The 27357-nt window shown below is 42.6% G+C and overlaps 1 protein-coding gene across 2 annotated transcripts in view; it reads left to right on the forward strand.

The window, feature by feature from the left end:
- Positions 1-27101, forward strand: part of DYRK1B (dual specificity tyrosine phosphorylation regulated kinase 1B) — a 41601-nt gene extending 14500 nt beyond the window's left edge. The window contains exons 1-11 of one of the 2 annotated variants that reach the window (XM_035119928.2): positions 6099-10884; positions 20461-20606; positions 21293-21412; positions 21660-21848; positions 22631-22778; positions 23230-23516; positions 23819-23965; positions 24277-24417; positions 25355-25658; positions 25830-25936; positions 26071-27101. In XM_035119928.2, coding sequence (XP_034975819.1) covers positions 10758-10884; positions 20461-20606; positions 21293-21412; positions 21660-21848; positions 22631-22778; positions 23230-23516; positions 23819-23965; positions 24277-24417; positions 25355-25658; positions 25830-25936; positions 26071-26466 — 2112 coding nt within the window. In that variant the 5' untranslated portion in view covers positions 6099-10757 and the 3' untranslated portion in view covers positions 26467-27101. Of the gene's footprint in view, positions 1-6098; positions 10885-20460; positions 20607-21292; positions 21413-21659; positions 21849-22630; positions 22779-23229; positions 23517-23818; positions 23966-24276; positions 24418-25354; positions 25659-25829; positions 25937-26070 lie in introns of those variants that run through there. The other variant, XM_035119929.2, reaches the window with a different exon arrangement.
- Positions 27102-27357: the final 256 nt, after the last annotated feature.

The following is a 27357-nucleotide window of genomic DNA, read 5'->3' on the forward strand; positions in this document are numbered from 1 at the left end:
TCCCTCCATTTCACAACACAGTTTTATCACTATTTGCAATTCTAGCTTGAGAGAGCAAGCACAAATCATAGTTTACCAGTTTGTGTGTAACAGCAAAGTATGGCAAAAAGATGATGTTCAGGAGGTGCAAATTTGGAGTGAGTATGCAGAGTTATGCTCTGGTTCGCCAGAAGCGGCTTTGTCATGCTGGTCACATGACCTGGAAGCTGTATGCCGGCTCCCTCGGCTAATAACAGGAGATGAGTGCCGCAACCCCAGAGTTGGTCACGACTGGACCTAATGGTCAGGGGTACCTTTACCTTTACCTTTTATGCGAGGTAGAAGCTTACTTGTATCTGAACCAGTCTTGTGTGAGCTAAGCTGAATACTGGCTCAGACATGACCAAATGGGGGCTTGAGACAGAAGCAACAGTGGAAAGTACGTAATCAAAATGCAAGGTCAATTCGCATAGAAAAGTAAAAGAGCTTGCAGAGCAGAATACAATTGACTTTTGTTATGCAAACTGGCAGTTTTACTAGAAGTCTATGTTAGAATAAACCTATTTTAATTCAGACAACAATAAATTAGGTTTATTTTTACTTGTTTTATTTATTCTGTCAATTTTGTTCTGATTTGCTTTAAATAGTTGACTTTTTTCAATGCTAGGCAATTCAATTCTTCAGGTCGGTGGGCTGGGATGCTCTGCTTGTAGTCCCACCAGGATTTGGAGACACGTAGAAGGGCCTTCTCTGTGGCAGGAGGATCTCTGGTTCTGGAATGATTCCTCCTTAGAAGTGGGCCTGTCTTCAACATTACTGGATTTCAGATGCCAATGGAAAACATTTAATGATTTGCTACTAAAAATACAAAACAAATGTTTTAGACTAGCTGGCCAGGCCACTAGCCTTTGACTGTGTCGACCACAGCAAACTATGGCAAGTTCTTAAAGAAATGGGAGTGCCTGATCACCTCATCTGTCTCCTGAGAAATCTCTATGTGGGACAAGAAGCTACAGTTAGAACTGGATATGGAACAACTGACTGGTTCAAAATTAAGAAAGGAGTACGACAAGGTTGTATATTGTCTCCCTGCTTATTTAACTTATATGCAGAATTCATCATGCGAAAGGCTGGACTAGATGAATCCCAAGCCGGAATTAAGATTGCCAGAAGAAATATCAACAACCTCAGATATGCAGATGACACAACCTTGATGGCAGAAAGTGAGGAGGAATTAAAGAACCTTTTAATGAGGGTGAAAGAGGATAGCGCAAAATATGGTCTGAAGCTCAACATAAAAAAAACCAAGATCATGGCCACTGGTCCCATCACCTCCTGGCAAATAGAAGGGGAAGAAATGGAGGCAGTGAGAGATTTTACTTTCTTGGGCTCCTTGATCACTGCAGATGGTGACAGCAGTCACGAAATCAAAAGACGCCTGCTTCTTGGGAGAAAAGCAATGACAAACCTAGACAGCATCTTAAAAAGCAGAGACATCACCTTGCCGACAAAGGTCCGTATAGTTAAAGCTATGGTTTTCCCAGTAGTGCTGTATGGAAGTGAGAGCTGGACCCATAAAGAAGGCTGATCGCCGAAGAATTGATGCTTTTGAATTATGGTGCTGGAGGAGACTCTTGAGAGTCCCATGGACTGCAAGAAGATCAAACCTATCCATTCTGAAGGAAATCAGCCCTGAGTGCTCACTGGAAGGACAGATCGTGAAGCTGAGGCTCCAATACTTTGGCCACCTCATGAGAAGAGAAGACTCCCTGGAAAAGACCTTGATGTTGGGAAAGATGGAGGGCACTAGGAGAAGGGGACGACAGAGGACGAGATGGTTGGACAGTGTTCTCAAAGCTACGAACATGAGTTTGACCAAACTGCGGGAGGCAGTGGAAGACAGGAGTGCCTGGCGTGCTATGGTCCATGGGGTCACGAAGAGTCGGACACGACTAAACGACTAAACAACAACAACTAAAGCTGGCCAGGCCACGCGTTGCTGTGGCTCATCCCTGTGATTCCCCCCACCCTGTCCCAATCCATGACCTATCCCGTCCCCTCCTGTCCCCAACCCACACCCAGGCGAGCCCCCACCTCCATTTGGCCTAGTCTGTAAAGGCGAGCCTCCATTAGGCCTAGTAGCTGCAGTACCAGTGTAGCCTCTGATAGAGCGCCAAGGTTTTCTAGCTGTAGTACCAGTGTAGCCACCGCTAGAGGGCGCTGTGTTGCAACCTCTTCTGTCTTCTATTTCCCAGCTTCCTCGGCCCTCTGTGTTCAGGGTTCCAAACCAATGGGTTTTACCTGGTTTTCGTGGCACAGGTGTGACATGTGGCCAATCTATGTGCATGGAAACACTCGCCTATACCCATGTACATTATGGTCATACATTTAATTTTTATATCAGTTGGGCCATTCCGTGAAAAATGAGCCTGATAAGAAAAAAATTATTTTTAAAATATACTTATTTTACTTATAGTTTCATTAACTAAACATATTAAAGTTCAATATTCCAAAGGAAAAAAGAATTTGAAATTATTTTTTTCATGAGAAATTTGAGCTTGAAGTTTCAGTATCACTTTTCTGATTGTGTAGCTTAATTTTGTTCATTTAGGTTGGCATTATTTTTTAAAGATAAACAAAAATTGTGGTTGTCATTGTTAGTATATTATTAAAGTGAAGAACTTTGTCTACACATTGGACTTGAAAAATTTTAAATAGGTAAGTTATTTCTATTTTATTTTTATTATTGAATGGGATGCTGTTTCAGTGTCCCACCCGTGACAGCAAAAGGTACAAAAGTTTATTTTGTGATAAAACTAATTTATAGGTTATGTTTGTTTTATTGTGGGAGTATGTATTAGAGTATAACACACCTATCAATAATAAAAATGCAGTTAATTAATGTAAACACCATGAAATTTTAATAATTCTTTTTCTGTCCCACCCGTGACAGTTTTCAATGTTGTAGCTTGAGTTAGTGATTTCAGCAAGTGATTTCAGCTCTCTGCAGACAGGAGACAGATTCCTCATGTAACAATTCTTTATTCTGGCAAACAAGACTGAGGGACTGAGGAGAGGGGAACTAGCTAGAAAGGGATACATTTTGGAGGGAACAATCTCAAGCAATCACAAAGCTGCCTTTTGGTGGAAACCAATAAGACTAAGGAGCCAAATGCAGCTGCTTGAATGAACCAATAGTAGCTGTTCCCTCTGGAACATAAAGGCAGTTACCGTTACTTTACCCTAATGCGAATACATACAGTAATACAGATAATATAACCTTTGAATCAATACACAAAATGGGAAAGACTACATCTGCAGAACGTATGAGAAAGCTGCGTGAAAAACTAAAACAAGATAAAAACAAATGTGAAAGCTTCAAAGAAAAGGAGAGGGTCAGAGATAAGAAGAGGCGAGAAAAGATGAAGTTGGTAAAGAATTTGTCTGCAAAATCACTTATGGAATACAGACGGAAAGAAACTGAGTGCAAAAGAAAGTACAGACAAAAGATAAAAGAAAAAGAATCTAGGCCAATTGGCGACACTACTATTCCAGAGATTGGGTCATTTAAATGCCCACAATCTCTTGGAAAGGCTGTTACCAAAGTTAAAAGAGTGTTGCCATTAAGTCCACGGAAAAGAATAGCCGTGTTACGAAAGCTTGTGTATGAGAGTTCACCTCAAGTGCCAAAAACACTATTTGATAAAAGCCCTAAACAGAACACCAAAAGTTCTATTATTTCACAAGATAATATCTCAAAGGTCCATGAGTTTTATAATTCAGATGAGATTAACAGGCAGGCACCAGGAATTAAGGATGTCAAATCTATTAAAGATCCAACAAGTGGAAAAAGAATCAAAATCCAAAAGCGGCATATGAATATGACAGTCCAAGAGGCCTATGCCTTATTTAAGATTGATAACCCAACAGTTGAAATCAGCAAATCAAAATTTTATGAACTGAGGCCTAAAAATATTGACTTTGCTTCTCAAATGCCACACAATGTTTGCGTTTGCAAATACCACGCTAATTTCAATTTCCTAATTGAAGCCATAAGTAGGAAAGACATTTTTTCCCTTCCACACATTCTGATCTTTTGAGCCTTACTTGTTGTGATTTGGAAAATGAAAAGTGCATGAATGGTGAATGCAAAAAGTGTGTACTTAATTTGCACACCCTAATTGATGAAGACTTAAACATGTCGTCTGAGATTTTCTGGAAGCAATGGAAAGATGACTGTTCTAGCCGGCCTAAGGTTTTTGAAGCAAAAGGAACCATAGAAGAAGCTGTCAATGAGCTACAAAATCAATTTAGTAAATTTAAGAAGCACTTCTTTGTAAAGCAATTACAAGCTAAAGCTTTCAAAAATATGAAGGACACAGTAGCTGATGATGAGGTGATTCTTCAAGTGGATTTTGCTGAAAACTATTTGGCAACATCGCAAGATGAAATCCAAAGTGCACACTGGACCCACAACCAAATCACAGTATTTACTGGTTGCGCTTGGACTCAAGGCAAAGTACGTTCTTTTGCCGTGGTTTCGGATCACTTAACCCACGACAAATACTCAGTATATGCATGCCTAAAAGCCATAATTGAAGAACTTAAGAAAGAATTTAACAGACTGACAAAGGTCAAAATCTTTTCTGATGGGTGTGCTGGTCAGTTCAAAAATAAGTACACACTGTCCAATCTGTGTTTTATGCCTGAAGACTTTGGTGTTGATGGGGAATGGGTTTTTTTTTTTTGCTACATCCCACGGCAAGGGTGCCGTGGATGGGATTGGTGGATTAACTAAGCAAGCAGTTTGGAATGCAGTGAAACAAAGGAGAGTAGTAATCAATTCAGCCTCAGATTTTGTTAAATGTGCTGAAAAAGCAGTACCGAGAGTGAAGTTTGTCCTTTTAATGCCTACTGATATCAGTGCAAATATGGCGATGCTAGATGAGCGCTGGACTTTGGTGAGGAAGATTCCAAATGTGCAGTCCAACCATTTTTTTAAAGCTAAAGACAAAAGAAGTTTAGTTTATGGACCTTCTTTTCAAAAGTCCACCCACGTAGTCTTCACAGAACTGTTCAAGTTAAAAGTTTCTGATGTTTACAGAGATTCTGATAGTGACACAGAAAAACAAGATGGTGTAGCAAGTTGTACAAATGAAACAGATGTGCCGGTGGTTGGAGTGAAGCCGTTCGTTGATGGAGTGACTATTGGGACATATGTTTTAGTTGAATTTGAAACAACTACAAAAAGACAAAGAACCAGGCCTACTAAATATAGATATGCTGCAATATGCCAAAGTAATGTTGAAGATGATGGAGAAGTCAAGGTGATGTGTATGCGAGCAGTTAACAATTCTGGAAAGCTGTTTCAAGTTGATGAAAAAGACATATCATATGTGCAGTTTGAACATATTCTTAGTATCTTACCCCAACCTAATGTTAAACGAGTCAGAAGGAGCATTTTTTATGAATTTACTGAAAATGTAGATGTGTTTGAAAGTGGTTGATTGGCCCAGAGATGGACTAGAAGAAAATATTTTTTAAATAGATTTTAATTTTAGTAAATACAACATTATACTTTGTAGGCTATAGTAGATAGTAAGTATAGTAATAGCAAAAGGTTTTTTTGTAATTATTCCATTTTTAACAACCTTAATTGTATGTTAAATCAAGTGTATGCCAGACGCGTCCCACCCGTGACATTTCATTGTCCCACCCGTGACAGCATTTTTTCCTTAATTTTGTATCATTAAATTTCTTAACCTAAATTTCTGATTGCATAGTTGTAACCAATAAACATTGATTTAAACAGATATGCTGAGTTTATAATTGATTCACCTCCCAACTCACAGAGTTTTTCCATAAATCAAACTTATCTCAAGCTCCATGTCCTTTTTTTGTCCCACCCGTGACAATACTTTAACATTTAATAAAATTGTCAAAAATATCCATAAAAATAATAAAAAATTAGTAAAATGTTCAGTATCTTATTAAGAACATAGTTCAAATTTTGGTTGTTAATTTTTATGTATATTTACATTCTTACACATGTGTGAATACCAAAAAACATGGTCCAAGTGTCCCACCCGTGACAATGGAATGGCCCAGTTAAGTACGTATTCATTTTAAATTAACCATTCAAATTTCATTTTTACATTTTACAACAATAAATAACTCCTTCCTAAGACTATTAATCCAGATCAAGTAAACTTCCTAAAAATTACATTCTTTAAAAAAATTATCAAAATAATTCATTTTGCAAGCTCATTCTCTATTTTCTCTTTGTTCCAATAAGTTAGCTTTGCCATTAATCATTTTTCCAGCAGTTTATTTACCAATTGTTGAGGTTCTTCCTTTTCCAGGTCTGTGCAATTAAGATTTTAGTTGCCATTAATAGGTAGTGAATTAACTCTTTCTACTTTCAATCCAATATCCTTTACAGATCAATTAAAATGCTTTCATGTTTGCAATTACTGTAATTTTTAAAATTTATATATCTTTTTAGCTCTGTGTACTGTATGGTGCTCTTATGTTTGAAATACATTGTCCAGAGTCTTTCCCTGGGTGATTAATGTCTTTATGGCCCTCATTCCCAAGCTACCTGTATTCCAAAAAATGTATAGACTATGTACCAGACCTGGGGTTTTTATAAACATTGCTATTTGGGCTGAGTAATAAAATGCATAGCAACTCTTAAAGTTTTGGTGTGAAGAAATCCTCAAAATAGTACCTCCTGATACTGGAGTCATATGCTCTGGCTGCCATCTTCTTGCATAACACTTCCACTTTTGCATGTGGTGGATGTGGATTTTCTTTTTTCTTTTTTTTATAGATATTTATTGGTTTTCACAATAGAAAAAGGGATTACATAGAAAGGGTGGGGGAAAGATGAATACAAAAAAAAGCAAAAATACAAAAATCAAGAAAACAGAAAAAACCACAGAAAAAAGTAAAAAACCATATAACTTATCTTTATCACAATGTATATTAGGACCTCCTCGGGTTCCCGTCCCTGTGTTTCTCAAACACATTTCTAATTTAGCAAATTCTACCTCTAAATCTTCACTTTTAATACAAACTTTCTTATTTTCTATTCTAAAATAAACCTCTTTTACCTAATCCACAGATTTATTTACCACTTAATTTCTATTCTTAAAATATTACTTTAGCATAATTTTTTAAATACAATTTAAAATCTTTCCACTCCTCTTCAATTGCTTGTTCTCCCTGGTTGCGGATTCGTCCGGTCATCTCTGCCAGTTCCATGAATTCCATCATCTTCATCTGCCATTCATCAATCGTTGGTAACGTTTGCTGCTTCCAGTATTTAGCAATCAAAAGTCTCGTTGCTGCGGTGGCATACATGAAAAAAGATACCTTTCTCTTGGGAATCTCCTTCCCTACAATGCCCACTAGGAATGCCTCTGGTTTCTTCGCAAATGTGCCTTTTAGCACTTTCTTAAGTTCATTATAAATCTTATTCCAGAAGTCATTCACCAGTGGACATGTCCACCACATGTGGTAAAATGAACCTATTTCTTTCTTGCATTTCCAACATTTATCATCGTTGTTGTGGTAGATCTTTGCTAGCTTTTCTGGTGTAAGGTACCATCTATACATCATTTTCATTATATTCTCTTTTAATAAACTACACGCAGTAAACTTAAGATTTTCCTTCCACAACTTCTCCCAATCCTCTATCATGATATTATGTCCCACATCCTTTGCCCACAAAATCATAGCATTTTTAGTTTGTTCGTCTTTTGTATGCCATTCCAGCAGCAATTTATACATTCTCGAAAGTATTTTCACCTTAGGTTCTAACAATTCTGTTTCCACCTTTGACCTCTCAGTTTGGAAACCAATTACTCTATCCATTTTAAACACTTCATTTATCTGATGGTATTGGAGCCAATCATCTAATTTACTTTTCAACTCCTCATATGTTTTTAATTTAAATTGGTCTCCATCTTGAATCAGCAAATCTCTATATTTCAACCAACCGGTCTCCATATTTAATCTTTTACGAGCCTTGGCCTCCAAAGGCGAGAGCCAATTTGGCGTTTTTCTTTCTAATAAGTCTTTATATCTGGACCAAACCTTGAACAGTGAATTTCTAACAATGTGTCTTTTAAAACTTCCATGGGCCTTAACCTTATCATACCACACATATGCATGCCAACCATGAACATTATCATAACCTTCTAGGTCCAAAATATCGGCGTTTTCTAATGTAAACCATTCTTTCAACCAGCAAAAGGCAGCTGCTTCATAATAAATTTTAAGATCAGGTAGAGAGAAGCCTCCTCTTTGTTTGTCATCAGTCAATATCTTATATTTAATTCTTGGCTTCTTCCCTTGCCATATAAATTTTGATAGCACCTTTTGCCATTCTTTAAAACAACTCAACTTTTCAATTATTGGTAATGATTGAAATAGAAACAGCATCTTTGGCAATACATTCATCTTAATCGTTGCTATACGGCCCAACAAAGACAATTTCAGGTTGGTCCACGTTTCTAAATCCTTCTTAACTTCATTCCATACTTTCACATAATTGTCCTTAAACAAATTTAAATTTTTTGCAGTCATATACACACCAAGGTATTTCACTTTTTTAACAAAAGATAAACCAGTTGTTTCTTGCAATTTCTCTCTCTCTTCCTTATTCAAGTTTTTATCTAATACTTTAGTTTTTGATTTATTCAGTTTGAAACCCTACCCTTCCAAACTCTTGAATAACTTCCAGAGCCCTCTGTACACTGGACTCTGGATCTTGTAAGGTTAACACCAAGTCATCAGCAAAGGCTTTAAGTTTGTATTGTCTCTTCCCTACAGTTACACCTTTTATTTCATCGTCTTTTCTAATCCTGTCAAGCAGGACTTCCAGGACCGATATAAAAAGCAGAGGAGAGAGAGGACACCCTTGTCTTGTACCTTTCTCAATTCTAATCTCATCTGACACCATATTGTTCACAATTATCTTAGCTTTTTGATCTGAATAGATTGCTTTTACTCCATTCAAAAATCCACTGCCCATTCCCATTTTTTCTAAATTTCTTTTTAAAAATAGCCAAGAAATATCAAACGCCTTTTCCGCATCTATAAACATAAAAATGGCTTTTTTGTTTATCTTCTGCTCCAGCATTTCCAGAATATCAACTATATTCCTAATATTGTCTTTCAAATGCCTCCCCGGAAGTAAGCCAGCTTGATCTTGATGAATAAAGTCTTTCAAAACCTTTTTCAATCTGGAAGCTAAGATGTTTGCAAATATTTTATAATCCACATTAAGTAATGATATTGGGCGATAATTCTTAACTTGCGTTCTATCCGTATCTGGTTTTGGTATCAGAGTAATGTAGGCCTCTTTCCAAGATTCGGGGGCCTCTCCTCCGTTCAAAATTTCATTGCATAAATCTTTCAAAGGTTGTACTAACCAGTCTTTCATTGTCTTATAATATGCATCTGTCAAACCATCCAGTCCTGGGGTCTTGCCCGACTGCATTTGTTGTATAGCATATTCCACTTCTTGCGTTGATATCTGTTGGGAAAGTAGGGATTTGTTCTCTTCTGGGATTTTATGCAGCCCAAATTTGTCCACGAATTGCTCCACTTCCTCTTTATTTTGATTTTCTTGTTTGTACAATTGTTTAAAGTACTTCTGAAAAGCTTTTTGTATCTCTGTCGGGTGTTCCAGATGTTTTCCATCTTGCACTAAACTTACAATAGTATTCAATTTCTGCCTCTTCTTCAATTGGATTTTCATGGTGATGGGAGCAGCGTGAGCTAAAAGGAGCCAAAAGGATGATGGTTTGATGGTTCTGGAATCAAAAGCTTAGTTATACAAGTATCAGTGCAGTGGACAATGGCTTGCTCTGATTTGAAAAGACACCAGAGTTTCAGTCAAAGATTGAATATTGCCTCATTTAGATATTTAATGAGACTGATTGTTGGGGAAGGGGGAGATCCATTGTAAAATACTGTATTTGCCTGTCAGAAAGCATGATTGGTTTTTTAGTCAGGGAAGCCGTTAGCCATCCCATCCACCCCCCAAAACACACACACATCTCTCAGAATGAATGTCTGAAACTATTATTCCAGTGGTGGTTTTTTCCAGGTGGCCAAGGTACTAGTTACTAGGAGAATGGGGTCTGGAAATTTATGCTAACATCACCACCACCCTGCAAAAACCTCACAAAATGATTACATGTTCATAAAGATACTGAAACTGCATTCTTTATGTTACTATTTTTTTTCTACAAAAATAGTGATAACATGCGGTCAGTTTAGACTCCTGTCCCACATTCCTCTTTTCTCTAAGGATTTAGCAGAAACAGCTTGTTCAGTGACCATTCAAGTTTTTAGAAACCAGCACCAATGAGTTAATTCCTTTGGGAAAGTTCAAAGAGGCAAACAGTGGCCTGGAGGTAACATTTTAGAAAAGAGGAGTTTGGAATTGGCACGTTTCAGCCCCTCTCCTTAGTGGTTTCTCTGGCCTGCATTTGGAAACCTTTTGTCAGCTGTTCCTCTGATCAGTTTCCACTTGGCCATGGCATGTAACCAGCTGTTTGCTTTGATCCAGCCAAGAGAGCATTCCACGCCCGCTGACCTTCCATAGCCTCTGCAATGACAGCTGTGTAGCACTGCTTTCTGCTTAGTGGCTTTAAGACTCTCGGGAGCACAACCTGGGCGAGCAACAGCCAAAAAGTGGACTTCAGCGAACAGCTTTCCATGGTGTGGACTTGAGTAGATGTTGTGGTTAGATAGCTTTTCCCATGGTGATCCCCTCCAGCACTGAAACCCATCTCAATACGATGCTGCTGACATTGCAAACGCATTGGGCCCGACAGGAGCCTTCCTGCTTTCTGCCCTCAGCCTGCTACAACAGGAAAATGGTCACAGGTAGGGACCATGTGTGGCAACTGAGAAAATACTGATTATCTGATCATATATGTCTTTGTTCTAAGCTATGAGGCCAAGAGCAGCAACTTAGGGAGACTTGGCAGAGAACTAGAAAGAAGCTGGAGGACTATTATGCACTGTAGATGGGAGAGGGAGGTTGTTGTCTCATTTAAGTGTTAATGGGCTTAGGTGAAATCTGAAAATACCCTGGGGAAGAAGACCAAGAAATCTAGGGTTTGGGCTTGGGTGGTTTTTAAAAAAATATGTTGAATACCTTTGCTTGGAACACAAGGTGTGGTTTTTCTTCAGTGGTTCAAGAATGAGACTCTGGGAAGGAGTAAGTCTTTGGGGCTACATGAGCTATGTGACTGAGTTAGGATAAGTTTTTAATAGTGAATACATACGCAAACACATATAAGGAGCATGCTTATAGCTACAATCTTTGCATAGATGATGCCTGAGTTTCATGCACAGTTTTGGTACCCTTTGAATCATTGTATCTTGATGGTTGTAGAGATCTGTAGGGAATTACAGTAGCTGTTATCTTTGTGGATTAGGGAATTGCATGTTTTACTAAAAGGGAAGTGGAAATGTACTTTAAATTAATCTGTGACCCTTTCTTTTATAAATGAAAATGCCTTAAAAGAGAAGCAGAGCTACAGGCAAAGAGCAAAATTATATCTCTTGGCTTTGAAACTTAAATGAAAAATCTAAGACCAAATCTTCATATATGTCAACCTGAGTCTGCATGTAGAAAATAGAATGTGCCCTGGACTCTGTTGGCATTTTTACTTTCACATATAGTCACTTACCGCTGATTTTAGGAACTCTAGATTTAATGTTGATAATAAATTATGCAAGTGCCTGCGTGAGATTTCATATGATTTTCAGGGGGGGGGGTCAAGGATTGGAGAAATGAAAGATGAGAGGGGATGGAGAATGGAGGACCAGTGGCTTTTGGCGGGGAAGAGAAGAGGGAATATGAGCCATAGGAGCTGAGCAAGGCAGAGCACAATTCTAGAGGGTTCATTTGGCACTGCCTGTATACTTCTAAGCTTTGCTCCTCAGCTATAACGGCTGAAAAAACTGCTCTTAAGCATTGGAAACTGAACTGCTCAGAATACCAAGTTCCAAACTATGCCTGACAAACTCAGGCATATTGGAATGGTACATAGCCCTCTTTATTAATAAAGACATCAATCCTGGGGAAATGGGGGTTGTCAACCCTTTAGGCCCATGGGCACATTGGCATACTGGAGAAACTGTTGTGGGCACCACACACACCCTGCAACCAAGCACCCCCTGCAACCTGTTCTATTGGCTACAATGGAAAGATTCTTTCAAGTCTAATATCAGTGGGCAGCGGGGGCGGACCCTGTGGACACTAGGAAAGGCAAGCACATGTGTGCCCACAAGCACCATATTAGGAACACCTGATTTAAAGATAGATGTTGTAGCTCTTCATTGTGAGAAGAGGCTTGGGAGAGTCAGGCTGAGCTGCAGAGGAACTTCCACAACTTGCTTCTGAGGGAAAACTTGTGATGTCACATGCTTATTAAACCCCACATTGTTTTTATTTGTGCCAGCCTCCGGTTGGGAAGTGGGCCTGTCTCTTTTTAGACCCTTAGTTAAATAAATAAGGAATATGATGTCAGTAGCCTTGCACTTCTTTGCCATAAATTGTACTCAACTAGTCTGTCCATAAAGGGCAGAAGCCCAGCTTTGAAACCCTTCCATTAATTAACTAGCCATGTTAATAAGCATGCAGCTGCAGCCAGCTTGGTGTTAGAGCGGTGCTGTGTTGCCAGGAATTGGATCTAGTGGGACCTCAAGCAAGCACTTTCTGCCAAGTTGGTACTGTACTGAGTTTTGTGCCTCCATGTAGCAGACCTAGGAATAGAAACCATTAGCTCTCTCTGCCTGTGTGCTGCTGTACTTCATTCCAGCCACTCTAACATGTCCTTTCCACAGCTAAGAATAGTACCTAGTAGTTCTGATGGTTGCCGAGGCACCAGCAATAGTAATAAAATTGCATTTTATGTACAAACTGAGCACTGTCTAGGCCAGCAATACAGTACCTATATTTCTAAAAGAGCAAATTTCCCCCTGGTGGAGAGCAGCCAGAAGCACAAGTAGGAGGAAAGCTGTGTAACTCGAAACACAAATTTTGTAGGTGTTAAAGATACATATTTTTGAATTGTTCCACAGTGTTGTAGGGGGTCATGCTTCAGACTCAGGTTTTCTTGGGGGTCTCCCATCTTGCTAGTGTGCTATGATGCAGAGAACCAGTGTGGTCCAATGGCTAAAGTGCTAGGTTGGATGTGGGAGTCCCTGTTCAAATCCCTGTCCAGCTATGGTTTCTACACTGGACATATCACTATAGTCTCCCATCCTGCATCACAGGATTTGGAAAAATATAAAAATGCAAATTGTTTTGAGCTCATGTTTCTCTGGTAGGATATAAGTGAACTAAACTGAAGTTGTCAATTGTTAGGCCCAGTTAGGCCACTGCTACCTCACAGCCTAAATATTTGGCAGCATAATCTGTAAGACCTGGGCTGGTTCTTCTAGCCTGACTCCTCTTCATCTTCATTCACTCTTTATACTATGTGCTATATGAATCTGGGTGCTAGCTCCAACTTCCATGGGTAAATTAAAACTGACTGCCTAGTAAAATGGAAATAGTGATAGTGATATGTCAGATGGCTTTAAAGAGTGTTTAGACAAATTATCAATGCCTACTAGCCATGATGGAGATAGTATGACTTTACCAGTTGCTGGGGATCACAAGTAGGGCTGGGCGATATCTGGTTTTCAGTATCACAATACATCATCAACTAAACATCACAATATCTTGATATATCACAATAAATATTCATGGCAGCGGAGGACTTTGTGGGCATCCTCACAGCCGTGGAGGGCCTCGCCGCGCCTTTCCTTGGTGGTTGAGGGCTTTAAAATGTAAGGAAGTAGTAGATTTAATAAAAATATTAAATAAACTCCCATATAATATATTTAATATATTTTCAACAAATTTAAGAATAGTTCACATGATTTACTAGTCAAGTTGCATCTGCTTCCACACTCAGAGGTCTAAGTGGAATCAATGCATGCACTGATCCCAGGGAGATTCATGCACAAGGTGGTTACAAACTGCTATCTGTATACAGGTAACTCACAATTTGTGCACCTTTAACTTGTACAAATTCAGCTTTACACGCTTAGCAATTTTAGAAAATTAAAAAGGGGATGGAAAGAGGGCAGTTGTCTGGGGGGAAAGGCTTTGGCAATCCCACCCACCATTGAACCCAATGTGTTTTGACTATATATACACTATTTTGGCTTTACATGCCATCCCTGAAACATAACCCACCCCTGCATAAGTTGAGCGTTGCCTGTATTGTTTCAAGTTGTTAGGTAAAATCAGTGATTAACAGCATATAATACTGTAAAGGTACAACTTCATTGGCGCCTTGCCAGTAGAAGTAGAATATAAATTTAAATAAATGCATTAGCAACATGACTAATCGCCCACTGTATGTGGTGACTACATGCTGCATTAATGTGTGAACCAGCCCCTATGTTTTGACTGCTGAGTAATGCTTATGCTGCTTGAGGATGATTACATAAAGAAATTGTGAGGCCACAGTGTAATCGTTTAGCAATAAATTATATTACTATGAGTCCCAGAAAATAGTTTAAGAGCATCTGATGCTTCAACTACTTAAGATTTTCATTTGTATTATTATTAATAATAATCATAATAACAATAATTTTATTATTTATATGCCACCCATTTGACTGGGTTGCCCCAGCCACTCTGTGCAGCTAACAATATAATATTAAAAACACAGTGCACAAGTGAAACATACGATGAAAGGTTGAGTATTTGTGGAGGGAGGGCCTGTATATTGTACTGGCCCTTAACATGTGTAATGGGTCTTTGTGGAAGGATAGACTGTGCTTTGGTGAGCTTGAAGGCAATAGTGTCCCTAAATACAGTGCTTGGCTTTTACCTCGTTGAGGTGAATTACAGCCATGGTTCAGTAACAGAGCACATGCTTTGCATGAATAGGGTTCTGAGTTCAAATCCTGCCTGTGGGCTGGGAAAACTGGCCTGTCAGTCACCAATCCTTGGTGACCAGAGGTAGCAGGCCCATTTTAAGAAAGTTATATGGGCACCAGTCACAAAATTGCTGCCATGGGGGCATGGCATAACACAAAATTAGAGAGAATCCAGTCATTGTCGCTTCACTCCCACCTACTGAACAACCTCATGCTACCTGCGGGAAGTCAGCAGTGTTCTGCTGGCCCTGGTTGTTGACATCATACAATCTTGACATCTTGCACATACAGACTGATTCTGTTGCTATCTAATAAGAACAGAGAGCATTCCCCATAACCAAAAAATATATAAAAGGTGGCCAGGCTACACTACACTACACTACACTACATCCATCCTTCCTTCTCTCTCTCTCTCTTAAACACATATTTCAACTATACACAATGACACATACATCTCTCCCTCTCTTTGCCCAAGTGCATCTCTCCATCTGTTTCACAGACCACATAAACACAGAGACTATACATTCACACACTCCTCACCCACTTCTTTCTTTCTCCCACAATCACAGCACAAACAGCTATCTCTCTCTCTCTCTCTCTCTCTCTCTCTCTCTCTCTCTCTCTCTCACACACACACACACACACACACACACACATACTCCCCTCACATATACCTCTGTCTGTCTGTCTCCTCAGTGCAGGATTGGCAACAAGCCCAAGACGCTCTGTGGTTTAGACCACAGCGCCACCCACATCTCTGTGCATCTCTACCTCTTTCACAGATCACCATTCGTTCATACCTCCTCCCTCCCTCCCTCCCTCCCTCCCTCCCTCCCTCCCTCCCTCCCTCCCTCCCTCCCTCACACATACATCTTTCCCTCTTTCTATGCCCAAGTGAACCTCTGTCAGTCAAGCATCCACGGGCAGCCTCTTCATGGGGTGAAGCAAGTGCCTGCCACCAGCTCTACATCACTGGCAGGCAACAAACCAAACAGGATGGGACACTCAGGGAATAGGAAAATGATTCCTGCCACCACAAAAAAAACCCAGAAATATAATGCAACAGGACTTACCCTTCCAGCTCCAGCAACTGCTCTACACTGTTCTGCCATCCCCTCTTCCTGCAAAATCCAAAAAATATTGAGGGTCTGTAACCTTGGGCCTGAGGACTCCAGAAAAAGCCTTCATGGGTGCTGGGCGACAGTACCCCAGAGTAGACAATACTGAACTGGAAGATTCAATGATCTGGGGTAGCTCAGTTGGTAGAGCATGAGACTCTTAATCTCAGAGTTGTGGGTTTGAGCCCCACGTTGGGCAAAAGATTCCAGCATTGCAGATGGTTGGACTAGATGATCCCCATGGTCCCTTCCAACTCTATGATTAGATTCTGTTCTTTCTGTTCTATGGTTTTTGATTTGTTCAGGGGGAAGTCAAGAGCTGCATTGATATGAGGCCTAAATTGTTCCCTCCTCCAGGCACTGGGTTCTGCCTTCCTCAAATGTGCTCCTGATTTTTTGCCTTGCTCCATGGAATTCCGTGGGAGCCGCTGAGAATAAAGTTCTGACATCCTAGATTGTAAAATCTATACTTGTGAAATGTGTGTCTGGAAGGGCAAGGTCTGTGCACATGGAAGGAGGGTCTGTGTTGCAGTGGCCCCTCAGGCCCTGTTAATGTGCGGCTCTGGGAATTGGCTTTTTAATTAAGTAGGTGTTCTTCGTAATAGAATTGGCTTGGAATAATAATAATAATAATAATAATAATAATAATACTGTAATTTATTATTTGTACCCCGCCCATCCGGCCAGTCACTCTGGGCAGCTTCCAACAAAGATTAAAATACATTAAAATGTCACACATTAAAAACTTCCCTAAACAGGGCTGCCTTCAGATGTCTTCTAAATGTCAGGTAGTTGTTTATCTCTTTGACATCTGATGGGAGGGCATTCCACAGGACGGGTGCCACTACCCAGAAGGCCCTCTGCCTGGTTCCCTGTAGCTTTGCTTCTCGCAGTGAGAGAACCACCAGAAGGCCCTCGGCGCTGGACCTCAGTGTCCAGGCAGAACAATGGGGGTAGAGATACTCCTTCAGGTATACTGGGCCGAGGCCATTTAGGGCTTTAAAGGTCAGCACCAGCACTTTGAATTGTGCTCAGAAACGTACTGGGAGCCAATGTAGGTCTCTCAGGACCGGTGTTATATGGTCTTGGCAGCTGCTCCCAGTCACCAGTCTAGCTGCTGAAGAAATAAGGAAATAGAAAAATACAGTTGAATAAAAATTAAACATACTGGAGAGAGAGGTACAGATCTGGGCTGTTGCATTCACCACCCCTCAGAGTAATTTAACGGTTTTTATTACTTAAGTAAATAATATTAGAAATGCTTTTTAAAAATAATAGTAGGCTTGGCTATTATTGAATTCTTAGCCAAGGGTACAGTGTGTGTGTTCTGGGATAGCAGAGAACATGACGCTGGTTGCAAAATTCAACATTGTGAGAACCTCGGATTTTGCTTTTTTTAAAAAAAAAAAAAAGCAAGAGTATACCTTAAAGGTTATCACATCATAGATTTTTTATTTTATTTATTTGTTGTAAGCAAACAGTATACACCATCATGTTTATGTAGTAATATTAGAACCTTAGTTAGCAGATCGTTTTTCCTGGAGGTTCACTTTGATAAGAAAGTTGTCTGTGGTAGGCCATCCCTTAAAAGTGGTTTGCTGGTAAGCTCCTGTTCCTACTGTTGCTTTTCATCCAGATCCCTCTCTTGGCTTTGGGACTAAAAATTAGTAGGGGAAAAATAACATACCTCAAAGGGCCAGATTTGGCCAAGGGGACCACATCATTTGATCCTTATCTTACAAGGAGATGAAAATTGGACACAAGTTGTACAAAATACCGTATTGGCCTGAATATAAGCTGCACCTTTAAAATTGGGAGGGGGGGAGGAAGAAAAAATACCCAAATATAAGCCGCTCCATTCTGCACTGCTCCTGGCTGCGTGGGGGCTGCGGGAGCTGCACTATGTTGCCAGCGGCCTTTCCAGTACCTCACTCTCTCCCATACCGGTTTTGGGAGAGAAGACGGGGGACTATGCGTGGGGTTGGCGCCGCTTTGCCGCGCTCCTGGCTGCATATCGTAAGGTCACAAATATAAGCCACACTTTAACTTTTCATGGTTGGAATTTGGGGGGAAAGTGACACTTATATTCAGGCCAATACAGTAATATAAATTTTAATGTAAAGAATGTATTCTAATAGATATGGGTGTGTATATCGGGGCAGAAGTGTCTGCAAAATGGAAATGTATGTCCTGGGCACCAGTAGCGTAAATTACGGTTTTGTATCTTTTGATTATTGTTTGTTTAGAGTATTTATAAACCATCCTTCACCAGATGGTGCCATGGTAGAAAATACCATATATATTAAAATGATAATTAACAGTATTTCAAAACTAAAACAGATAATAAAACAGACATTTTTAAAAAATACATGGCAACAGTAACTGAGTTAAACTGAATAAAAAAATTCCTTCAGTAGCACCTTAAAGACCAACTAAGTTTTTATTTTGGTATGAGCTTTCGTGTGCATGCACACTTCTTCAGATACGTATCTGAAGATACAGATACAGATATGTATCTGACGAAGTGTGCATGCACACGAAAGCTCATACCAAAATAAAAACTTAGTTGGTCTTTAAGGTGCTACTGAAGGAATTTTTTATTTTGTTTCGACGCAGACCAACACGGCTACCTACCTGTAACTTGAATTAAACTTAATTATTCCAAAAGGGGGAATAAATCTGTTTAGTAACCTGCAGTAAGAAAAGTTGACATATTCATAGCATAACCAGTGGAGAATTGCTCTTCTGGGGGGTGGAGCAAACTACAGATAGAAAGCATGTTAGAAACAGCACAGATATTGACTCCCAGTGGGCGCTGAGGGAATCCCTCTTTTTAACTACAGTGGTGCCTCGCTAGACGAATTCAATTCGTTCCACGGGTCAATTCTTATAACGAAAATTTCGCTAGCGAATCCCATAGGAATGCATTGAATTTTTTTAAGGAATTTTTTTTGCCCATAGGAACGCATTAATTGAATTTCAATGTATTTCCTATGGGAAACCGCGATTCGCTAGACAAATTTTTCGTAAAACGAATTCTTCTAGCGAGGCCACCTCCGCTAGAAAAATCCTTTCGTTAAGCAAAAAATTCATCTTACAGAGCGTTCGTTAAGCGTGGCACCACTGTACATTCAAAAGAGAGGTCTGTAACTTTGAGGTGTGGCTGCATAATAAGATACCCTGACCACATTCTGCCCAGCTTTTCTTCAGTTCTGACAATCCTTGTGATTTTGCTAGAGCCTCTGATCATGTCTGACATGCAAACACCTCTGCCCGTTTTTCTGTAGTTACCTCTCCTCTGCACAGTTCAAGCTGTAGCCTCTCCTCTTGCCTCTTTCCCTTCCCAAAATGTCATTAATGGTAAAGGTGCACATGCACTCAGGTAAGCGTCCTTGATTACAAAACATGGAACACAATACCTAGACCTTGAAACATTCAGGAATACATTTCAAGATTCTGCCCTTCCTTCTATAAACTCAGGGTTGTGTACATGGTCCTGCTTCTCCCATTTTATTTTGTTAACATCCCAATGAGATAAGACAGCTAAAAGAGCTGGAGCTCACCCAGTGAGCTTCAAGGCCATAGCTGCCAAGTTTTCCCTTTTCTCTCGAGGAAGCCTATTCAGCATAATGGAAAATCCCTTAAAAAAGGGATAACTTGGCAGCTATGTTCAAGGCTGGAGAGTGTTTTGAACCCAGGTCCAAGCACAACACCCTAGCCACACTATGCCATACTGAGGGAACAGTTGAATCTAGGAGTCGTTCATATGTGCCTTCTCCCTTCCTATTTGCATATTCTTGATCCCAGTGCTAACAGTTGATGGCTTCCTTATGCTCTTCTCTCAGCTTTCATTCACTTAAAGCTGCTATGCAGTCAGTCTGGGAAAGATATCAAGAGGCCTGCCATCCCCCACCCCACCCCCAAGCTGTGGTAGCTTGAGGTTGCAGAATTTAGTGGACCCTTGCTTAGTATAATGAAGGTATAATGTAATCAAAACAAATAAAGAAGGCTGGGAAATGCTAATATTAAGCACCAGCCCTTATGCCTGAACTCTGTTTTGTGGTGTTTGATATTGCAAATATAAATTTGCTTAATAATACCATGAAATGCAAACACCTTTTAGACTGTCCTTTCTAATACATTTGTGTCACTGTTTCAGTTCACTGGATGAAGCTCTCTATCCTGGGTTGTTTCAGGAAATTGGATCTACTGCCCCCCTCCCATTAAAAAGCCAAAAATAGAACCTAGGTTCTTGGCCATATCCTCACCCCTACTGTAATCAAGATACCTGACTCTCTTCTTAAATTGGAATGCGTTTTGTGGTGAAAGCAGGGAGCTATTTCTGGGAAGTGCAGGCATGTGTGGTGATTAAAATTATTTTTGTGCCCTCTAGGTGGCAGCAGCACTCCACAATGCCAGCTGCCGCCCTGCAGCCAGGTTGCCTCTCTGGGCCGCTCTCTTCCTACTGAGACAATCATGTCGAGCCAGCACAGCCATGCACCCTTCTCCAGCATCCAGCCCATGGCTGAGCATCAGCAGGTAATTTCCTGGAAATTCAGCCTTTTGGGGGGCTCCCCCTGAATCAGCTGTCTCTTCTTCAGACTGTATGTTTGTAAATACACACAGCAGCTCGGCCTGGTTCAGCTCCTTTCCCACTCTTCAACCTGTGGTCATTCCAAGTAAAATCTACATGAGGCTGATACAGGTGTGAATCTCTGTTTTTATTTAGCTCACGTTATGGAAACAATGGCTATTAGATTTGAGGCTCTAATTTCAGTCTCTAGTCAAAGCATGCAGAGGGGAGTCATTGTGGGATGAAGCAAACCCCTAATGCAATTGTCACTGGAATCAGTCATGATGTATGGTAAGAGCCACTTAACCTGGGCCCAAGCAGTCATCCTCACCTGGGCTGATAGCAACCTCTTTCCTACACTGTGGGGGAAATTAAATGTGGGCTGCAGACTTAATCTACTAAGTTTAAAAGGTTAGTAATCTCAGCATGACCCCTGCACTCACTCACTCACTCTGTCTCCTTCAAACCTTCCGCCTCCAAGTACATAAAAGACATAAAAGAAAACAGGGTTTTTAGTGGAATAGAATGAAGCCCTTGTCAATCGCTGCTTCCTGCCGGCGGCTGGAACACATGCTCTTAGCCCCATCATGGAACTATTTCAAGCCCATGAACTTTTGGGACTTATCTCCCCCCCCCTCCTTTTCTCCCACAGATCATGCCAGACCTGGCCATCCTGCAGAGAAGAATCCCGCTCACTTTTCGGGACTCTGCCACAGCCCCACTACGCAAGCTGTCTGTCGACCTTATCAAAACTTACAAACATATCAATGAGGTAAGAAGGCCTTCTCTGTGGTGACAGCTTTGACCAGTTCCTTAAAGCATTGGCAATAGTGATGATTTAAACATCTTTGCACTTATTCTTCCCTCTGTGCTGCATGCTGATGGCACCATTCCTTAGCTCTTCTGCCCTGCCAGAGAGTTTAGTTTGCTTCCTTGGGCTGCTATGGGGAGGTGTAATTCCTCATCTTAAAAGAAAGGTCCCTTGTATTCTGTGCACTGACCCTGCGTTTCGCTGCCAGGTCTATTATGCTAAGAAGAAACGCCGAGCCCTGCAGGTGGCACCCGAGGACACAAGCACCAAAAAGGAACGGAAAGTGCACAACGAGGGCTACGATGACGACAACTATGATTACATTGTTCGCAACGGGGAGCGCTGGCTGGAACGCTATGAAATAGACTCGCTCATTGGCAAGGGATCCTTCGGACAGGTCAGAGAGCAGCCGGGAGAGAGACTTCTTCTGTATCCACCTCTCTAACTACACAGCAAGTTGCAGCCTGTGCTCTGGTGATCATTGGTCAGAACGCTGCTGTAGGTTCTCCTTCCCCAGCAAATGTGCCTTTGGCAAGATCAAATGGAGCATGCCCCACAGTCACAGTAACACACAGCCTGTAATCTTGCCAAAGGGGAAAGGTTGTAGCTCATTGGTAGAGCAGAAGCTTAGTTTGCAGAAGGCCTCAGGTTCAGTCTCTAGCATATCCAGGCAGGGCTGGAAAAGATACCTAACTGAAACCTTGGGGAGCCTCTGCTAGTCAGTACAGACAAGAGCTAACCAACGTGGTATCTTCCAGATGTTATTGAATGACAGCTCCCATCATCCATGACCATTGGCAGCACTGGCTGGGACTACAATGAGTCCAGCAACATCTGAACATCATCACTTTGGTTGTCCTTGATATAGAAAGCATAAACCAGATGGCTCATTAGTGTGGTTTCGTATAAGGCAGCTTGTTGGGTTCTGACCTGCTTTTAAGTAACGGGGGTTGACGTTTCATTGCCATCCAATGCAAAGTTTAGCACGTGTACATCGCCCTGGCCTCTTTCTGAGGAAGGGCAATAAATAAATAAATAAGATGAGCACTATGTGTGAGGATGCTTGAATGTTCCCTCTGCCCAGCGGTACTTTTGATTTGGTGGTTCTCCCCAAAGTCATTACTTCTTGCCACCACTGAATGATAAGATTATACTAATGTGTGTTTTTCTCCCTGCTAGGTGGTGAAGGCCTATGACCAACAGGCTCAGGAGTGGGTGGCCATAAAGATAATCAAGAACAAGAAGGCATTTTTGAGCCAGGCTCAGATTGAATTGCGATTGCTGGAACTGATGAACCAGCATGACACAGAGATGAAATACTACATTGGTGAGAGTTTGCAGAGATATGTTTTTGGAATTAGTTGAGAAGTGTGAGTGGGTATGGGAGAGCACTACTGGTGAGATGCACATTAAATGAAGTCTTCAGTGCTTCATTCAGATTGGTGACAACTTGTGGAAGGCTCTGCATAACAGTAAGTGACTGATTAAAGGAAGGTCTGGATAGTGTTTGAGAGAGACTGATTGGAGCATGAGTTGAAGTCGGTGGGGGTTCAGGTCATTGGGAGAGATTTGTTCATCGTTTTGCTTGCAGATGTGGCACACAGTGATCTGTGGTCCAAGACTGTGGGAAATGTTCATGTGGGATGCCTGGAGGCCATAATTATATGTCAGTGAGGTTCACAAGTGTTGGCAGCGGGGTGTTTGTCAAGGCATCAGTGGGGAGTTGCAGTATTCTAGCAATGCCGCCACCACACTTTCTCTCTCCACCCCACCTGCAGTGCACTTGAAGCGGCATTTCATGTTCCGGAGCCATTTGTGCCTGGTGTTTGAGTTGCTGTCCTACAACCTCTATGACTTGCTCCGTAACACCAACTTCCGTGGCGTCTCTTTGAACCTCACACGCAAGTTTGCCCAGCAGCTGTGCACTGCATTACTCTTCCTGGCAACACCTGAGCTCAGCATCATCCACTGTGACCTTAAGCCTGAGAACATCCTGCTCTGCAACCCCAAGCGCAGTGCCATCAAGATTGTGGACTTTGGCAGCTCCTGCCAGCTGGGCCAGCGGGTAAGTGACTCCTTGCTGTGACCTCTCCAATTGCAGCTCCTCTCCCAGTGCCTGGCCTGAGACCCTCCTAGTGGTTGACATCTGAAGTTTGTAATTGTCAGCTTGAACAGGTTCCCTCAATTTCTTAGAACTTCTTCAGCTTGGTATTGGCTAGATGAGGGCCTTAGAAGGCACTGAACCACCTTATTTGTCTTGGCCAACATTTGAAGCAAAGGGACTGAAAGAAGACAGACCTACCTGTTGTGACCTTCCAGGCCCCAGAGTGCAGCAGCTGATCCTATCTTTACTTTTCCTCCCTGTAGATCTACCAGTATATCCAGAGCCGATTTTACCGCTCACCTGAAGTGCTACTGGGCATGCCTTATGACCTGGCAATTGACATGTGGTCCTTAGGTTGCATCCTGGTCGAGATGCACACAGGAGAGCCCCTCTTCAGTGGCGCCAATGAGGTAGGTGGAAAGAGGACGAGCCAGGGGAGGGGAGAGGAGATTGGCCCCTGGGTATTATGCTCCAAAGGGCTTTTTGTAGCAGCTAGCTTTTAGCAAGGGCAGCTGTTGAACTTGCTGGGCAGAACCACCTAATCGAGACAGAGAATGCAGCAGCAACTTGGCTTGGCTTGGCTGGCAGGAGGAGTTGAAGTGTGTGGAGCTGTATGAATAGATCCTTGAGAAACAAGGAGTGGGTTTGGAAAGCCAGGAAGAGCCATGCGGGGCTGGGAACTGTCACCTTGTGTTCTTGATTCTGTGCCTTTCCCTTGCAGGCAGATCAGATGAGCCGGATTGTGGAGGTGTTGGGGCTGCCACCCCCTCACATGTTGGAGCAGGCTCCCAAAGCTCGGAAGTACTTTGAAAAGCTGCCTGAGGGGGGCTGGGTCCTCCGGCGGGGCAAAGATGGCAGGAAGGTAATGCTTAGCACAGCTGTCCTCTCTTTTCAGCCCTTTCCCCCTCTGCACTCTCTTTAAAATGAGCCTGAGACAACAGATATTTTTAAGATTATCTGCACAGCACAAGGTTTTCAATTGTCAGTTTTGCTATTCACATTTTGTGTTTTAGCGGGGGGTGGGGGTGGAACCTGTTGTGGTAAGCTTTTTAGTTGTGCCACAAAATGTTTCCAATGACCTTTGAACTGTATTTTGTTCTGGGACTGTGGTTTTGTATCCATCATTTTCTGTTACTTCTATGGCAAGGAGGTAGAAAATAATTTGTATTGACTAAATCAACCTGAAGGCACAGGCTCTGCCCTCAGACTTCCAGGCTAAGAGACTAGAAATCTCAAGGGAAGAGGGGGAATGATTTTGAGAATGCAGGTGGGAAGACATGAGTTTTTAATAGGCCTTGGAACAAGCAGGTGAGTTCTCTGTGAGGGCAGAAGCAGGCTCCCCCACAGTCGTTTTCATGGGTGATTTGAAATAGATGGGGCAAGTATCCTGCAAGTGTGTTAAGATAACTATCCTTTAACATGAATGGTGCATGTGACAGAAACACGTGTCACGCCTGGGCAGGAACAAGAAGCCCTGTGATCCTTGCTTTTTGCAGAGAGTTTAGTCAACTCTTTTCTCCAATCTTTAGTAAATATTGACAGTGATTTTTCTCAAACACATCGACTTCACAATCAACAAGGACATTGTTTCTGATGGAGTTCCTTAGGTAGGAATATAAAATAGCCTTGTGATAAAATGAATTCTTTTCTACTTTCCAAATACAAACTTAGCATGACTGATAATGTTTCCGACTTTACTGAGTACAGTAGCACAACACCCCACCTGGCTGGTACAGACTGTTCTCTATCTAGCTGTAAGTAAAGTCTGCCTAACTATACCATTCCTTGGTGTCTTTCAGGACTACAAGGTTCCAGGGACACGGCGGCTGCACGAAGTGCTGGGGGTGGAGAGTGGAGGCCCAGGCGGGCGCCGTGCAGGGGAGCAGGGCCATTCGCCTTCGGACTACCTGAAGTTCAAGGATTTGGTGCTGCGCATGCTGGACTATGAACCCCGTAGCCGCATCACCCCCTTCTACGCCCTGCAGCACAACTTCTTTAAGAAAACAGCCGATGAGGGCACCAACACAAGCGCCAGCACCTCACCCAGCCTGGGCACGGAGCACAGCCACTCCACCAGCACCACCAGTTCTGTGTCTAGTTCTGGTACGTCCATCTCTCCCTCCACCTCCTTTCCACTGCCAGCTCTATCCTCAGTCATCTCCATTGTGTGATGGAGGGTGTTGGTCTAGCTATTCCTAGCATCTCCTGTTCTGTGCCCAAATGTTACCTTGTTCTGCTCCTTTGACGCTGTGTACGTTTTTTCTCTCCTATCAGGCGGCTCCAGTGGTTCTTCCAACGACAACCGCGGTTACCGTTACAGCAATCGTTACTATGGCAGCATGGGCACCGTGCATGCAGACTGCGAGATGCAGAGTCCTCAAGTACGTTGCCTGTCAAGCTCTGGCCTGTTTTGGCTCCCCATGCCCTTTCTGTCGCCCCAGTCCTTAACACGCTCAACCCCTCCATTTCCCTCTTTAACTGACTGTTTCCCTCTTATTTGTTGTTGTGGTTGCAGGCACCCCCTCAGCAGCAGATGCGTCTCTGGGCCAGCGGCGACAACGAGAGTATTCCTCACATCTTACCTCACAAGCCCACGCCCAGCCAGGCCATGCCATGTTTCCCCCCGAGCGGGCACCCTCCGTACCAGCGCCCTCCACTCCCACTCTCTCCCCCGCTTCCTGAGGCCATGGAGGTTTCTCTGGGCCCTCGCCATCTGGACTGCAACCCCCCCGGGCTGGGCTCTTCCTCCTTGCACTTGGGCACCTCGGCCTTCCGGACTAGGACTGCTGGCGGCTCGCGCCCTGAGGGACTTGGCCTCAACTATCCTCTCCGCGGGCGTGGGCACCGAGACACTGACGAGACTGCACTGATGGGTGTCTGCGTGCCCCAGGGCACGGCTGCCAGCTCCTGATGATGGACTGGCCCGGCAGGCTAGGAGCCAGTGCCCAGCGAGAGCACTCCCTTGTTGCACCAGAGCCTGGACGGGCCAGGACTGACTGTAGGGCAGGGAACCAGTGCCCAGAGAGCACTTCTCCATAGGTGAGAGTCTGAGTGGGCCAGGACTTGCGGTGGGATGGGTCAGGTTGCCTGGCTGTGGCCAGTCTAGAGATCAGGTCCTGTTGCTACCTAGGACCTTGCTGCAACTGGTAAGCATTGTTGGGGGGGAGGGGAGGGGGGAGGGGGGAATAGGACAGGGGGAAGCATGTGGAGCCAGCATCCTACCGCCCTTGCAGCCTGGATGCCGCCTTCCCCCTTTCGGTCAGTGCTTTCTCTGACTTGTGTGGTCTTTCCTGGCCACAGCCCCTCTTGAATCATTCAGCGGCATGTGGCCTGCCAGCCATTCCCTTCCTTGGTGCAAGAGATTTCAACATTCTGTGCTTGGATGGACAGTCAGACTTCTGTGCACTGCGTGGACTGATGGGCTTGGTGGCCTATGTGGTCCCATGGGAATTGCTGCTAAAAAATTTTTTCCCCTGCTTGGAAATAAAGGGTTGCCCCAACCAGCGAATGTTTATGCTGACTCGTGTGCAGCCATCTTGGACCTGCCTCTTGTTGTGTGTACATGGTGGAAGGTGGGGGGGGGGAGTGCCTAGATCTGTGCTCTGGCATTGAAGTATTCTAGTGCAGGGCACAATTAGGAAGGTAGAAAAGGCGGGAGAGGGATGCTGAGCTGGGTTGTGAACTTGTACCTCTGCCTTACTTGAGCTCATGCACCTGCACAGGATTCAATCGTCTGAGCTCAGGCTATTTCCTTAAGATTCTTTTCTTTTTTTCACGAGTAGGAAATGTGGAAGCTTAGCAG

This window comes from Zootoca vivipara, chromosome 6 (genome assembly GCF_963506605.1).
Source record: "Zootoca vivipara chromosome 6, rZooViv1.1, whole genome shotgun sequence".
NCBI lineage: Eukaryota > Metazoa > Chordata > Lepidosauria > Squamata > Lacertidae > Zootoca > Zootoca vivipara.